The sequence below is a fragment of the Pseudorasbora parva genome, chromosome 24 (genome assembly GCF_024679245.1).
Source record: "Pseudorasbora parva isolate DD20220531a chromosome 24, ASM2467924v1, whole genome shotgun sequence".
Classification (NCBI taxonomy): domain Eukaryota; kingdom Metazoa; phylum Chordata; class Actinopteri; order Cypriniformes; family Gobionidae; genus Pseudorasbora; species Pseudorasbora parva.
The window spans coordinates 4,216,652-4,234,174 of NC_090195.1; the positions used below are offsets into that span (position 1 = coordinate 4,216,652).

The 17,523-nt window shown below is 38.7% G+C and overlaps 1 protein-coding gene and 2 gene segments (V, D, J or C); 2 read left to right on the forward strand and 1 right to left on the reverse strand.

The window, feature by feature from the left end:
- The first annotated feature begins 655 nt into the window (after window positions 1-655).
- stub1 (STIP1 homology and U-Box containing protein 1) lies at window positions 656-10,736 on the forward strand. The gene is made up of 8 exons (XM_067435303.1): window positions 656-920; window positions 1,337-1,563; window positions 4,374-4,572; window positions 6,375-6,540; window positions 6,628-6,706; window positions 6,794-6,850; window positions 6,991-7,107; window positions 9,700-10,736. The coding sequence occupies exons 2-8, from the start codon at window positions 1,450-1,452 to the stop codon at window positions 9,823-9,825; spliced, it is 858 nt and encodes a 285-aa protein (XP_067291404.1). The 5' UTR covers window positions 656-920; window positions 1,337-1,449; the 3' UTR covers window positions 9,826-10,736.
- Window positions 10,737-14,155: 3,419 nt separating this feature from the next.
- LOC137064113 (Ig lambda-3 chain C region-like) overlaps window positions 14,156-17,523 on the forward strand; it is a 35,994-nt gene continuing 32,626 nt past the window's right edge. The window contains 1 exon segment of the C gene segment in view: window positions 14,156-14,161. Within this exon segment, the coding sequence occupies window positions 14,156-14,161 (6 nt within the window).
- On the reverse strand, window positions 15,418-16,111 carry LOC137064259 (Ig kappa chain V-III region PC 7183-like). The segment is given in 2 exon segments: window positions 15,418-15,773; window positions 15,861-16,111. Coding segments are annotated over 2 exon segments (405 nt in total).

The window sequence follows — 17,523 nt, forward strand, 5'->3', positions numbered from 1 at the left end:
GTGTGGAGCACTTTTATAATGGATAGATGCACTTTTTAGGCTGCTATTATAAAGCTTGGAAGCGTCAGGACATTTTTTAATATAACTGATTGTGTTCGTCTGAAAGAAGAATGTCATACACACAGGAAGACTTGAGGGTGAGTAAGTCATGGGCTCATTTTAATTTTTGAGTGAACTATCCCTTTTAGAAGGACTTGTTTTTGTGTCATGAAAAGTGATGTTTTAAAAACGTTTTGCTACAATTAATTGAATGAATGTTTACATTGTTATGATTTTAATTGTTGGATACAGACCAGACGATTCGACGATTCCCAAAAACTGAAAATCCTGTTTTCAGAGACATTTTTTAATGTTTGGTTATTTTTATGTTCCGTTATAGTTCATCAAACATATCTATTATGTTCAACAAATAACGAGGGGTTTCTTTTTTCAGTTAATGTGAGTGATTGATATGACTACGCTAGTATTCTGATTTATCTTTATTTAATCAAATTAAAAATCATATAAAGTATTGTTATATTTTAAATGCAATAAATATGACATATTATATTTTATAATAATACGGTAATTATACAAATGGTGTTTTAAAATTGTATTTTTTTTCACGTAGCCGTCAGATAGCGTGATTACGCTGGCAACAAGCTGAAGCTGTAGCTCGTCACTTCCGGCAACGTCACCGTGACGCCACAGTCAAAACAACCGAAACATGATGCTAGCGCCTCTCACCCGCGAGTAAAATGTCGTGTTTTTAGCTATCGCCGATGAACGCTTTGGATATTTGTCATCTTAATGTCACGATCTTGTCGAACTATGAGTTTGGCAGTGTTTTTATCGGGACACGGGAACAAAAAGTCATCATAAAAGCACCAGTGTAGCTACCGGTTTGCTAACGACAGGCGTCAGTCCAGCAGTCAAACCCGGTACGGCTGTAATTATTCATATATTACTTTTAAAATGCCATTTTTAAAGTCAGATAGTGTTTATTCTTGTCTGTGGGCTCCATCAAACTGATTTGAAGCGTGTGGAGCGCCTGTAGATGTACAGACGTATCAGCCACATGTCATTCTGTTGAGTTTCTCTTCTAATCACCTGTCATTTACATTTCTTTAGTTTGACTAAATTGTGATGATTCACTCTTGCTGTTGGTCAAACTGCGTGAGTTGTTTGTTCACAGGTCAGCTGGAAGAGTCAGGAATCATCTGACAGCTGTCAGGGGCTGATCAGAGTCCAGATGTGTGTGTTATGTTGGCTGTAAGCCTGTAATTTGTGTTATTGCACAATTCTTGTCATTGCAGTCTACATGTATGTAATGTGTATTTGTGTGTCTGTTGTGCAGTGCGAGAGGTTTGCAGGTATCTGGATCCCCGGGACAGGCCGGTGCTCACCGAAGAGACGGGGAACCGGATCGGTAAGCAGGGGGGAGCGGCCACCGCTGAGCCCGTGGAGAAGATGGCGAGCAGCCCGGAGAAAAGCTCCTCCGCGCAGGAGCTCAAGGAGCAGGGCAACCGCCTGTTCCTCAGCCGCAAATACCAGGAGGCCGTGACCTGCTACAGCAAAGCCATTGTGAGTGGGGCAGGAGTTTATGATCAAATATTTGATAAATGCGCTTTAAAAATGTGTCGGTACGATTACTGGTCCAAAGTTTGGAAATCTAACAATCTTTTTCATGTTCTTTTAAAAGAGGTCTCTTCCGCTCAAGGCTCCATTTAATTGACCAATAAAAATTCCTTAATATTTTGAAAAACAGTGCCTGAGTGCCGACCCTCCCTAAAAAGTTGCGGTTTGGATTTAAATAGGCAAACATCTATGATTGGATGATTATTGCAGTGATTATTATGTTATATGTTTGGCAACAGTTCTTCTATCCCTCACTGATGGAGTGTGTAGCTTTTCATTTCTTAGTCAGTCATGTGAAAGACCCATCATGGCCATATTCCAGGATGAGGATGTCCAGATTCATCAGCTCAGACTGAGAGAGAATGGCTGTGAGCGATCATGAAGAATCATTCACACACATCAAGTCCAGAGTCTCCCAAAGTCTTTGGGATGTGCAGAGGAGACTTTACACACTGCTGGACTCTTGTATTGGCAATACAAGATCTGATGCACCTCTTCATGGAAATAACATTTCAGCATTTATTTCCATCAAGAGGGGCATCATTTTTTTGGTAAAGATTTTTTATCTAAATGTTATTTATTCCTAGCCTAGCTTTGCCCTCCTACGTACTTCCGCTCAATTTTCATTTTCCTTTGGTGCTCCGTCTGGGATTGCGGTGTATTCTCTGGTTTTCTCTGGTCCAATCAGCGAACAGAGAGAGTGGCTGATAATGTTGGATGTTGTGTGCTAATTTGAGATGACGAACGTCATGACCAAACCTTAACGATTGGTTATGGCAGCTCTAGACTGGCTCTGGGCAGATCCAATAGCTTTAAACTTAAACACAGTACCCGCCTTCAAGGAAGTAAATGCCTGTTAATGGAGAGTGGCCAGACTCTCTGTACAAATGAAATGTATGAGAGTCTGGTAGGACCAGGCTAATTTATTCCTGTGATGCAAAGCTGAATTTTCAGCATAATTGCTCCAGTCTTTGGGTGAGATGGTGGCTCAGTGGTGTCCCCTCACAGGCCCCGGGTCAAGTCCCGGCTGAGATGGGAGTCCTTTCTGTGTCAGTTGTGTGGGTTTCCTCCGGGTGCTCCAGTTTTCCCCACACAGTCCAAAGACATACAGGTTAGGTGGATTGGACTTGCCAAATTAGCTGTGTGTGTGTGTGTGTCCGTGTGTGTGTGTGTGTGTCCGTGTGTGTGTGTGTGTGTCCGTGTGTGTGTGTGTCCGTGTGTGTGTGTGTCCGTGTGTGTGTGTGTCCGTGTGTGTGTGTGTGTGTGTGTGTGTGTGTGTGTGTGTGTGTGTGTGTGTGTGTGTGTCCGTGTGTGTGTGTGTCCGTGTGTGTGTGTGTCCGTGTCCCAGTCTCAGTCCCATTACTCTCAGTGCTGGGCTGGGTCAGGAAGGGCATCTGCTGTAAAACCTTGCCAAATCATGTGTGTGTGCGTGCCAATGAAGCAGACCCAAATGCGCAGGACTAATCAAGGAAAATACATTACTCCAGTCATAAGTGTCACATGATCCTTTAGAAATCAGACTAATATGATGATATAATCTAGAAACATTCCTGATTGTTATCAGAGTTGAAAACTGTTGTGCTGCTTTCATATTTTTGTCGAAATCATGATGAACTACCATTCAAAAGTAAAGTTTAAAAAATGTATACTTTTATTCAGCGTGCATTAAATTAATAAAAAGTAAGACACTTACAATGTTATAAAAGTAGTGTTTTTTTTTTACTTTCTATTTATCCAGGAATCCTTAAAAAAGTGCATCACTGTTTCCTCAAAAATATTAAACAGCAAAAACTTTAACATTTATCATAAGAAACGTTATTTAATAATGCACTGATAATATTTGAGCAGCAAATCATCATATCAGAATGAAAGGATCATGTGACTGAAGACTGGAGTAATGATGCTGAATATTCAGCTTTGATCATAGGAATAAATTATATTTTAAAATATATTCACATAGAAAACAGTTGTAATATTTTTAACAATATATGTTTTACTGTATTTTGATCACATAAATGCAGCCTTGCTGAGCAGGAGAGACTTGCAACTTGGAAAAAAATGTAACATGGTTTCCAGTTCATTTTATTTTAAGGTGTCACTGTTATATATTGAAGTAATATTAAGTAAATGAACTTACTATAGTGTTAGGGTAGGATTATGGTTTGGTTAAGGGTTAGTTTCATGTAATTATACATAATTTACACTTATTACTATGGTAAGTACATGTATCATATGTAACAAGGACACTAAAATAAAGTGATACATGGTTTCCTTTCCACACAGTTTAGATGAATATATATGCACGTTTGATATTCAGTAATGCATTTAAAGAGATAGTCCACCCAAAAATGAAAATTGTCATAATCCGCTCACCCTCAAGTTGTTCCAAACCTGTATGAGTTCCTTCTGTTGAACACAAAAGAAGATATTTTAAAGAACGTCGGTGTCTAAACAGTTGACTATATTCATTGACTTCCATGGAATGATTTTCCTAATATGGAAGTGAATGGGTGTCGTCAACAGTTTAGTCATTAACATTCTCTAAAATATCTTCTTGTGTGTTCAACAGAAGGAACTCATACAGGTTTGGAACAACTTGAGGGTGAGTAAGTGATGACAACAGTTTTGGGTGGACTATCCTTTTAACTTAAGTGAAGATTTTCTATTGCCAGAAAAAATACACGCTCTCTAGAGCTGCTAAAAGTTGTTGAGTTTGGCTCTGTGTGCTTAACCGAACATGTTTGTTTTGTGTGTAGAACCGTAACCCCTCAGTGGCCGTGTACTACACTAACAGAGCGTTATGCTACGTGAAGCTACAGCAACACGACAAGGCATTGGCCGACTGTAAACACGCCCTCGAGCTCGACAGCCAATCAGTGAAGGCGCACTTTTTCCTGGGTCAGTGTCAGCTGGAGCTGGAGAACTATGAGGAGGCCATCGGCAATCTACAGAGAGGTACACACACGCACAGCTGGAAGTAGGAGTTATTGATAAGGAATTTAAAGGGTTAGTTCACCCAAAAATGAAATTGATGTCATTAATGACTCACCCCATTTTGGACCAAAATGTATTTTGGATGCTTCAAGAGACTCTAATTAACCCACTGATGTCTCATATGGACTACTGTGATGATGTTTTTATTCCCTTTCTGGACATGGACAGTATAGTGTGCATACACTCTTGGACTAAATATAAAATATCTTAAACTGTGTCTGAAGATGAACGGAGGTCTTATGGGTGTGGAACCACATTAGGGTGATAATCATTAATTGCACACTTTTTATTTTTGGTGAACTAGCCCTTTAAATTTAAAGGGGTCATGTGATGCTTTTTAATGTTTTCCATTTCTGTGTAAAGTATGTGCTTTTGCATGTATGCGATCTGCAGAGTTATAAAGCTCATAGTCTCCCACAAAGTGATTTCTGTCTAACCGGGAGCACTGATCCAGACCTGCTTCCTGAACCTGTGAGAGCACAGCACCGGCTGTATACAAAGATTACTCCCCACTGTGAAGCGCTCTTGCAGATTTGATTGTGATCGATGGCCTTGATCATCCACATTATCAGAATCCGGCTCAAACTGATACGAAAAACAATGACATTATTAACTGTGTGTGTTTATAAATGCTTTAGAAGCCTTGAAAGCTGAAGTTTGTGATTATAGTTAGGGGTGTCACATTACAATACGCGCTCGAGGCGTACGACCAATCGACCAATCACAACACAGTGAATCATGATGGCCAATCAGAACGCTCAGCTTTTGGGAAGGAGGGGCTTTGTATGAACCAGCGTGTTTCAGACAGACTGAGAATAGAGGAGCTGCGATAATGTACAGTATGCGAAAGATGATGTGTTGTATTTTATTGTGTTGTATAATGTGACCTATTTTATTACACCTGATAATCAAAATAACAAACTTTTAAAACAGCATCACATGACCCCTTTAAGAGATGAGCGTTACACATTTGAATTACATTTGAATGGATTTTTTAGGGGTCTTAAAGTGATATTTGACCCCAACATTAAAAATTCTGTCATTATTCACATCCCCTCGTTGTTCACAACCAGATTTACTTTCTTTTGTTGAATGCAAATGTTTGAAGCTGCTGTTTTCCATGCTATTTAATTGTATGGTGATTTTTAATGCTGAAAAGTTTTACGGATGCCAAATGTGTTGACTTTCTAATGTAAAATAGGCCAATAATTGCTTTTAAATTCTTATTATTTAAATGATAAACAATTTAAATATTTATAAATATTTAAAGCTGCAGTGTGTAAATTTAACTGGCATCTAGTGGTGAGGTTGTTAATTATTCATCCCTTCCTTTCGATATTTTATATATATATATATATATATATATATATATATATATATATATATATATATATATATATATATATATATATATATTATATATGAATGTTACTTTCCATTTAGTTACTATAAAAGCATGTTGGTCAAAGGGGTTTATAAGGTTTCATAGTCCAGTGTTTAGTGGTTGAGGGATAAAAAGTTTTGATCTCTGATGTTTTTTTGTATGTGTAGTGTCATTTGAAGCACATTTTAAGGACTTGTTTTATAATTTAATTCAGTCTTTATGTATATCTATATCTAATATCAGGCAATGTATTGGTTATTGGCCTAATAATATAAATGATCTATTATCAGTACATCCCTAAAAACCCTCATGGGAATAATCCATGCGTCTAAACAGATATACAGTTTAAATGCAGTGTGGTGAAACTGCTTGTTTTCAGCCTATAACCTGGCAAAGGAACAGCGGCTGAATTTCGGAGACGATATCCCAAGTGCTCTTCGCATTGCCAAGAAAAAACGTTGGAACAGCATAGAAGAGAAACGAATCAGCCAGGAAAACGAGCTGCATGCTTATCTCACCAAACTCATCCTGGCAGAGAAAGAGAGGTGAGAGTGACGCTTGCATCAGTCCGTGCAGTGATGAGTCTACAGATCTGTGTCGTAACATCTGCCTGTCTCTGTGTTTGTGTTCAGAGAGCTCGACGACAGCAGAGTGAAGCAAACAGAGGACATTCAGAACGGAGGCGAGATCAGCAAGAACAAATCCAAACACGTGAGACATGCGCTTATAAGTGTACAAAGACCTCTGAGCTGTGTATGATTGATGAAGTGATGTCATTTCCTGTGCTGCTCTCTGCAGGATAAATATTTGATGGACATGGATGAACTTTTCTCTCAAGTTGATGAAAAGAGGAAGGTATGAAGAAATAATTTCAAACATTGTGTCAAGACATTTTGACAATCACTCCGCACACACGGAAATATCATTGGTTCAAAATCCTTTTCCAAATAATGTTTGATTGGCTCTTCTTGTGTTGTGTAACTTTACGTGTGCAGAAGCGAGAGATCCCAGATTACCTGTGTGGGAAGATCAGCTTTGAGCTCATGAGAGAACCCTGCATTACTCCTAGCGGCATCACCTACGATCGCAAGGACATCGAGGAACATCTACAGGTCTGCTCATAAAAACACATTCACCATTCATTGTGCAAGAAATCTGCCATCTTTGAGCTGCGTGCATCTGGTGCTGTTGTTTTGTTTCCTTTTTTTTTTTGGAGCCATGTGACGTCATGATCGGATGAAAGATCGCAGATTGGTGGATCAGATTACAGCATGTTATTGTATTATATTAATGTACACTCAAAACTATTTTAAGATTTACACTATTTCATTAATAGTAAAAATTCCATCAAATTTAATTAATAATCCTTAATCCTTAATAATTGAACAGACCGTACTCAATTAAATTGCATAAAGATTATTCAGTTCAATTTGGTGGAATTTTTAGTATTAATGAAATTTCGTAAATATTTAAAAAAGACTTTAAAAGTATACAAGTATATTAATGTTTTAATTCTTTTATAATTCCATTAGCTTTTAATTTCAGTTTCTTCTCTTTTCTATAAAATAATATAAATAAAAAATAATATAAAATCATTGTGTAACCTGTTATTTTAGTATTATTTATATACTATACATGACAATTATATTATTTATTAATATTTATCCATATATTTCCACTTTTTACATTAATGCTAGTGTATGTTTTTAGAATTGTGTTGTGATTAGTGTTGTATTTAATGCTGCCTTCAGGTGCTCTCGGAATAATCATAAATACGAGTTTCCTGGGTAGAAATTACACATGAACGCTCTCACATTTTGGTAAATGGACTGCATTTATATAGCGCTTTTATCCAAAGCGCTTTACATTTTTGCCTCACATTCACCCATTCATACACCGACGGCGATGTTGTTGGAAATTCTCTTCTTGGAAAAATGACTTCTCAAAGGATTATTGGTTTCAGAAACGGCTTTATTCACACCAAGCAAGCAACAAAGCCGGAGTGGTTTTTGCAAAAAAGACACTCCTGTCCCTTGGTCTGGCTGACATATATATCCCAGCAATCTTCCCAAAATGGCAGTTAACCTTCAGTTCTCCTGGCTCACCTGTCACAACATTCCAAGTTCTTTTTCTGCCGAACATACAGCTTCTGTATGTCCTTTTTTGAACATACCCTTCAAGTCCACACACACATGCTATACACGGCAACAACTACCTCAGCACACTGATATATAGCACACTAATACAGCACACTCATACAGAATAAATAATAGTGTATTCTTATACTGCTTTTTAGCCTTATACTTAATCATTTTCAAATAGTATACTCTTCTACAATGTCAGCCATGTAAGGCGACATCCAGCTCATCGGGAGCAGCTGGGGTTAGGTGTCTTGCTCATGGACACTTCGACACTTGGTCAGGTGGAACCGGGGATCGAACCACCAACCTTTCGGTTTGTAGACAACCTACATGAACCACTGAGCCACTGCCGGCCCGCATTTTGAAAAACTTGAATGCAATGATTTCGTAATCAGGACTTCAGAAGTCGGAATTATCAAATTTCTGATGGCAGGTGAAGGCAGCATAATAGCTTGTCCATCTATCGAGCTGTTTTTGTCATAATACTCTGCCTGATTGCTTTTCTTTATATTATATTATAGTTCAGGGGTGGCGAACTCCGGTCCTGAAGAGCCTCAGTCCTTTAGAGTTCAGTTCCAACCCTGAAAAAACTCACCTGCCTGCAGCTTTTTTTTTTAAACCTTCAGACCTTGATTAGCTTGCTCAGGTGGGTTTGATAAGGGTTGAAGCTAAACTCTGCAGGACTGAGGCTCTCCAGGACCGGAGTTCACCACCCCTGTTATAGTTAAAGGTGCACTATGCAGCTTTCCGTCCACTGGAGGGCGCCTATTCAAAATACATGCATATTTTGATGACGCAAAGTGTGAGCGCAGCATCTTGGGAGATGTGGTCTTCTCATCACAGCCGGTGGAAAATAGGACTCGGGCAGAAATCACGTTCATGCATGCGGTTATTAACGTTACTGTAGTCTAAAGCAGAGCAGGACCGAGTGTTGTGGACCTGAGCACGGCCGCTGGAGCAATTGTTAAACAAATTCCCGCCTCGCGAATTTTTGAGGTCATTTAGCTCTGTTTATCATATTAGATACATTTAAGTGTGTTTAAAATGATGTTATGACTTTACTCCGTGCGTTCACTTGTTCACACTGCTAAGAGTAAAGCGCTCCTGCCAAATAAAAGCCGAAACCGAGGGTTGCGCAGATATGATGCGATTGACAGGCGACTCCCTCAAACGCAATGCTGAAACGTTCCTGTCCTTAGTTAAAATAGCAATTTTCTCACAATTTACAAATAGTTGGAAACATCTGGGATATTGTAGGTACTCAACTGAACAAAATATATAACACCGGCCTAGTGGTTTTTGGATATTTTACTGCAAAAATACTACATAGTGCACCTTTAATAAAAATGTTTTTAATAGCTTTAATTTTGGTTAATGATAACAACAGACCTTTTTCATGGAATAAGACAGATGGTGTCGTTACAACGTCAATTGAAATGGGTTGGGACAGATCACTCTTAAAATAGCCAATACCCTTAAGTGATGGAAAACAACACAATTGCAGTTTTAATTTGACGTCCTCTCTATCTCTCTCTCTCTCTCTCTCTCTCTCTCTCTCTCTAGCGTGTTGGCCATTTTGACCCAGTCACCCGCAGTCCGCTGACTCAAGATCAGCTGATCCCCAATCTGGCCATGAAGGAGGTGATTGATGCTTTCATCCAGGAGAACGGCTGGGTGGAGGACTACTGAACACACACACACACACACACACACACACTCGAGTGGACTGCATCAGAGTTTCCTCACGCTGAATCCTGAACCCTCTCCTGTATGTTCATGCACTTTAATCAGTGGAGTGTCTCCGCCGCAGGAGTCACATGACCCTCTTTCTCGTGTCTGTCTGTCCTTCAGACTCTTTCTGCTGTCCTTCCTTATCATACAGAATAATCCTGCAGGTTTTCTTCAGACACTTCCTTTCAATCTGAAGCATTGGCTGGTGTTTGCCACACACGATGATGCTGTAATCTCATTGAATGTTAAAACGCAACATTATTGATGACACATCACTAATAATCACTTATGAAAGAGGAGACTCTGTGCTCGCGAGTATTGCGCAGATTGGAGTGTGTGTGTGTGTGTGTGTGTTTTTAGAAGCTGTCGCTATGAGATCACATGCGGAATGAATGCGATACATGCAAGTGTATAAAGTTCTAACATGTAGAATGTTTCTAAGATGCTTCTTGAGCTTTGGGTTCTAGCAGGATGACGGTTATAACGTTTTTGTAACGAGCGTTTAATCCACGACATATATTTAGACATTCATTCATCTGCCAATCAACAAAAACGAACTGAGAATCTGTGGCATCATCGTTATGGTGTGTTATACGTTTAATCTCACTACGTGTGTCTGTGCGTTAGAGCGAGAGGTAAGTGATTATTTCACACTATTGATTTTGTCTTTCCCTCTGGACCTTTGGGGAGTTTTCTGTTTCCTGGCACAAACACACACTTCCTGTTTAGTATCAGTATTTTCGCGGTCTGAGAGTCCTTGTTTTTCGCTGGACGCCACAGTCCGGCTCGACTCGAATATTCCCGAAGTGTAATGAGTTACGGTTGGATGCATGTTCAATAAATGTTTTTTTGTTTCTTTTTGTAGCAAATGTGTTGAATTGAGTCTTATTCTTTCCAACAGATTTAAAGGTACAACCCTAAATAAAAGACCCTTAGGCACCATATCGAATTTAATGCAGATAAAGGCTGTGAGGGATTTAGACTTGGGCTGCGTCCAAAAACTCATATCCTCTTGAGTAGATACTTTTTTAAAATCAGTTATTACTTCATGGCTGCAAAACAAGTACGCTCTTTTTAGTATGAATGTTATCCGGACGTACTTCTACTCAATGCTGGTAGGTCACGTAAATGCGCCGCTTCTCTGTCATTGACAAACCCTCTCCCTTGGCCTAATGGGATAGTAAAGTGACCATCAAATGCACACTATACTGTTTTTTTTGCCTACTATATACTAGGGAGCACTAGCGTAGCTACTTTGGGCCTATGACAGCTTGCCCATCCTGTCAGATCCAGGAGGGAGCCAACTCTCACACATTTGGCATCACACGCTTTCAGGCCCTGTGTCACGCTCTCACGCTGCCCAACTTAAGCTCACGTCAAATACCTGTACTTAAAAAGGCCTATAACTTTTATTATTATTATTATTAAGTTTTAATGCGTAATTCAAACAATAAGTAGAGTTTTGGCGCTAATGTTAAAGCCAGAGGCGTTTAAAAGCGGAGTGGCAACTTGCATTGCTTAGTAAGTCAGCCATATTCACAGGATCGTTTTATTATGGAGAGTGATAGAGATACAACTTTGTTAACATTATTTTTATTCTTGTATTTAGCCCTCAGGTATACCTACCGGTCACATACTCAAACTCATTGATGGACAAATGTGACCATACACCGTAGCAATTTTTCAATTAAATAAGTGTTCTATATTTTAGTTCAATAATGTTTATTGAATATGTTGAAGAGATCTTTTGGTAGGCAACTAAATACTATTTGTGCAATAATTGTTGTCAATTAATGACCACTTAAAATATATTTCTTCAAATATTTTTATTATTTATATTTCAATTTGTGTAGTAGGCTTATTAAGGTTAAAATAGAGAATTCCAATTCAAAGAGGTAAATTAGAGTAATTTTGTTGCTTAAAAAATAATATTGTTAATTTATAATGCCATTAACCAGTAGGTGCCTTATGACTCTTTAATAAATATACATTTGAATAAATATTTAGATATGATCTAACACTAGATTTCTTTAAATGTGAAATTTTAAAATGTTAATAACTTATGCATCATATTAGGACTTAGTATCCTAATATTTTTAATGAGTAATGAGACTTATATAAACACACAGCAAGTGTGCATATAATGAAAGTAATAGACTTATTAATTTTTCCTTATTATGTATACAGCTATATACTACATATAAATTGATTTTATACCCCCCCCCCCCCCCCCCCCCATACACACACACACACACACACACACACACAGAGAGAGCCAAAAATCTCCCTCGAACCTGAACATAAAAGTTGGCAACCCTGTAATACTATTTTCTAACGTTTAACTATTCTTCAATAATTATTTAAAATGTGATTTATTTTGTCATGCGTTAGAACTCTATACTAATATTAATTAAAATAAAATAAAAATGCAAATTCGTCTTTTCAGTTACGTTCACGTTCTTCTTCGCGGCAATATCCGGATTCGATTCAAACCGGCAGCGCCTTGTTTTGCTATTAAAAATGGTTAAACTGACATTAAAGAAAGAAACTCGTCTCGACAAAGATGACGGGACGCCATAACACTTTTGTCGTTTTAAGTGCGTTTGAAAGTGAACTAACAGAATATGATGATGATATCAACATCTTCAATTCAAAACCCAGCCAACTCCGACTAACGTTACTTTAGAACAGACATCAGCTGTACAAGGTAAGCTAATGGAGGTTTTTAGTCTGCCCGCCGTGGCATGGCATTTGCATGTAATGTTTGTGAGCAAGTGGTTTTCTTTAATGTAACGTTACATAAGCAACGTATAAGTAATTGTATTAGCAATGGCAGGTTGTCGATACATGACTCAGACATTGTGGTTCCCTTTTGAACGGTCAGTCTCCTGCGTTAGTTTTTGTTTTTCACTCACACTTGATCGCAGTTAAGTGCTTACAGGATTTAATTTCTGCGACACTAGTAGCACGTAAGTTTGCGGAATTTAAAAGTAAAAAAGTAGGGTGACCAAACTTCCTGTTTTCCCAGGACATAGACATAGACATTTTGGTTATAGATAGTAATATAACAATTTTCTGTCCATGGTACAGAGGGGGCATTTTTTAAATGTATTAAAATTAATACATGTATTAAAATCAAACACAGCTCATACGGGGGCATCAATATTAACAGACAATAGACAATAAAAGGGGATACAACATATCAGGAATACTTTTAGCTGTGTTGCTATGTTTCAATCGGATTTGCCAGCAGCCATATCACCCTGTAGCCCAAGACTGGTTTCCCACTGAAGCTAAGCAGGGCTGAGCCTGGTCAGTACCTGGATGGGAGACCAACTGGGAAAACCAGGAGCTGCTGGTAGAGGTGTTAGTGAGGCCAGCAGGGGGCGCTCACCCTGTGGTCTGTGTGGGTCCTAACACCCCAATATAGTGATGGGGACACTCTAGTGTCAAAGAGCACTGTCTTTCAGGTGAGACGTTAAACCGAGGTCCCGACTCTCTGTGGTCATTAAAAATCCCAGGATGTCCTTCAATAAAGAGTAGAGGTGTAACCCCGGCATCCTGGCCAAATTTGCCCATTGGCCTCTGTCCATCATGGCCTCCTAATAATCCCCATATCCTGATTGGCTTCATCACTCGGTCTCCTCTCCACCAATCAGCTGGTGTGTGGTGAGCGTTCTGGCGCAATATGGCTGCCGTCACATCATCCAGGTGGATTCTGCACACTGGTGGTGGTTGAGGAGATTCCCCCCTTCTATGTAAAGCGATTTGAGTTCCTTGAAAAGCGCTATATAAATCGAACGCATTATTATTATTATTATTATTATTATTATTATTATTATTAAGGGGTAAAGCGAATTATTCCTGTCTACCCACACTATTAGAGGCCCACCCGTCATCCACTTGCTGCCTACGCCACTGGTAGGGAGGTATGTGATTTTTGGATGGTGTACACTGTATAAAGGTCATAGGTCACCTAATTTTCACAACTTTCAAAACTATTTTATGGAGTATCTACTGCCTTTTGTACTGGTGATGAGAGATTTTACGCATCTGAACAACCTCTATGTTAAACAACAGTACGATCCATTGAACGCACTGTACTTCTGTCCCTCACATCCTCGTTTTCATTTCCTTATCCAAAAATAAATATGGCTACCCCAAGGGGGGTAATCTGGCACTCGGAAAGCGTTCCACCCTTTCTTTTACTGTCTATATGAGCTACCCTGACTGGAGCTTTTGTAGCCACGCCCCTTGTGTTCTGTCTTCTGGTTTGTATTTCCACAGCATGAAGGTAAGATTTTATGGATTTATGACTGCTCATTTTAATATCTTCCCAGGCTACTGACATGTTATCACATCTGCTTTAAACATTACAATGCTCAGGATAACTTTTGTTAACTCTACAATAAGTAAATCCACTTCACCAGGTAATTCCTCTTTGACAGCGATGCTGCAAAGACAAAACTTTAAAGATGGCTGCCGCTTGTTTCTCTGGTGCATAAGGTCTATAACTAGAAGAGGAATATTTCACCTAACAATGAAAATCTGTCATCATTTACTCACCCTCATATTCATGTTCCAAACATGCATGAATATATATATATATATATATATATATATATATATATATATATATATATATATATATATATATATATATATATATATATATATATATTATTTTTTTATTTTATTTTTTGTTGTTGTTTGTTTGTTTGTTTGTTTGTTTGTTTGAACACATGCATTGTGAATATGTGGTGCACATGACACCAATGACCAACAGGGGGCAGCAAGAGATCGTCTATCAGGAACAGAAGATAAACGTTTGTAAATTATGTAAACATATAAGCTCAGCTCTAAATATTTTATTGGTTATTTTTTCCTTTTTTGTAAGTGACGTTATTTTTAAAATGACAGATGACTGAAATTAGTTGATCAAAAGATGTGGAGAAACTATTGAAGATTACAAAATATAAACCAGAGAGTAATCCATACAAATGGTAGTATGAGACGCTGTTGTTTTCACACAACCTGAACTGCAATCTTTTTAAAATAGCCATAAACGAGATTAGGGATTGAATTACTTTCAGATCATCTGATTGGTTAGCTCACTTGAGCTTTCTCAGTCTCTGTTTTTCTGATCTGTGAGTGATACTGTGAAAGTAATGGGGAGATACATTTGTAAGTCATTTTGTTTATTTGAATGGAGTTAAATTAAATGTTTCTATTTCTAATAGCCAAATTAGATTTTTAAACTTATGCCAAAAACAGAACTCATAAAGGGGCCGAAAGACTGATTATATTAAAAAATCCATCAGGTCCATTTTATGTGCTTTCAGACGTTTGGTCTGCTGACTTGGTGAAATTTTATGAGAGATAAAACATTTGTAGGAAAAAGTTTAGGTGTGTGTGTGTGTGTGTGTGTGTGTGTGTGTGTGTGTGTGTGTGTGTGTGTGTGTGTGTGTGTGTGTGCGCGTGTGTGAGCAGCTGCAGTTTCAGTTCAGTCACTGTGACTCTGACTGACAGAGGTTTTTGTACGACTCTTTATCACTGTGTGAACACATGATCACTCGCACAATAACTATTAGAACCTATTCTGCAATGTAAATTTTTACAGTAATAATGTCCAGCATCTTCAGTCTGGACTCCACTGATGGTCAGAGTGAAATCACTGTTAGATCCACTGCCACTGAATCTAGATGGAGTTCCTGTGTGGAGTTTTTTTGCATATCGAATCAGGAGTTTAGGAGCTTCTCCAGGTTTCTGTGAGTACCAGAATATATAATCATCCCCATCTTTATCTCTGTGCACATCTCTGCTGGTTTTACAGCTGATTTTGACAGTTTGTTCTGGTTGAGCTGTCATTGAGGGACTCTGAGTGACGCTGATCTGTCCTCTACACTCTGAAACACAACAAGAAGAAAATACACTCAAAACTTTGACAATATACTTGAAGAAATGAATTGATATCAAACTTGTGCTCCACAAACCTTGAGCAAACGCTGTGAGAGTCCAGATGAAGATGATGATGAAGGTCATGTTGATGAAGATTGTTGTGTGTGTCAGTGATGAAGTGTTAAACTCACAGCACTATAAACACTCACACACTGAAGCATCTGATCAATATGCAAACACACTCCAGATCATTTACCTGAAGACAGTCACTCGTTAACACTGAAGTGAGAACAGAGTAAAGTTTTTTCCCCATAACATTCAGTCTTACATCTACAACCAGCTTCAGTCTGAATATCTGCTGTGAGATTTTGAGAATATTTTTTACTGTAGTTAGATAGAAAATGTGTTAATCCCTAAATTTGACACCAATCCATGTGTGTTTCTGAACAGATATGAGGATCATCACACACACACACACACACACACACACACACACACACACACACACACACACACACACACACACACACACACACACACACACACACACACACACACACAGGGGCGTGGGACTGGGGGGATAAAGGGTACTGAGTAACCAGGTCCCGAGGCAGGGAAGTCTGTTTTCTATACATACACATACATGGTACGGGGGCCCAGCAAGATGGTTTGTACCCAGGGCCCAAAATTTGGTGCTACGCCACACACACACACAAGTCTGTCAGACACTGAATCAAATGAGTTTGATCTTTCTTAAATCTTTATAAAATACATTTTACAAATATGGTGACGTATATGCTGTTATTGATGGACAGCTCCTGTTGGGTTATCTGGTCTTAATTTTGTTTTATTAATTATATAATATACTGCTAATTCTGACTGTCATACATGGATGAAATTAATAAATCAATAGACTTATTAAGCTGATCAATCAGACCATGTTTATGACACTGCTGATGCAGTTTAGAAAGGAGAATATTTTAAATCATAAATGCAGAAACTAAACAATGTGGTGAAGGATTGAAAATATCCACTGAAGTGAAGACCAAAAGTGACTGAATTTCTGATTGAAGGATGTAATGATAACAGCAGACAAGAAATCACTATCAAAGGGTCAAAAACTGAAGAAGCTCATGTTCAATCAGATCATATTGAGATTTCGTCACTGTTGTGTGTGTGTGTGTGTGTGTGTGTGTGTGTGTGTGCGCGCAGCTGCAGTTTCAGTTCAGTCACTGTGACTCTGACTGACGGAGGTTTTTGTACGACTCTTTATCACTGTGTGAACACATAGTTACCACTGACAATGTGGCGACTCGTACAGTAATAATGTCCAGCATCTTCAGTCTGGACTCCACTGATGGTCAGAGTGAAATCTTTCCCACCTTGTGCTCCATTCCCACTGAATCGACTGAAACTGTTACCATAGCGATCATTTACAGAATAAATGATGAGTTTAGGAGCTTCTCCGTGTTTCTGCTGATACCAAGCTAAACCCCAGCCATCTATCCCAGTATCAGTTTTACAGTCTATGGCGGCGTTTTGTCCTTCAGAAACCGTCACAGCTTCAGGCTGAGTCACAGTGATTCCTCTGGACGCTGTTGACAACAACATGAATGTGTTTCAGCAAATCAAATGAACATTAAAGACTCAAAGATGACCAGCTGTGACTTCTGTTACCTGGAATAAAAGCCGTCAGAATCCAGATGAAGCTGCTCAAGAGATTCATGGTGTTTGCTGGTTTTGTACCGCGGTCAACAG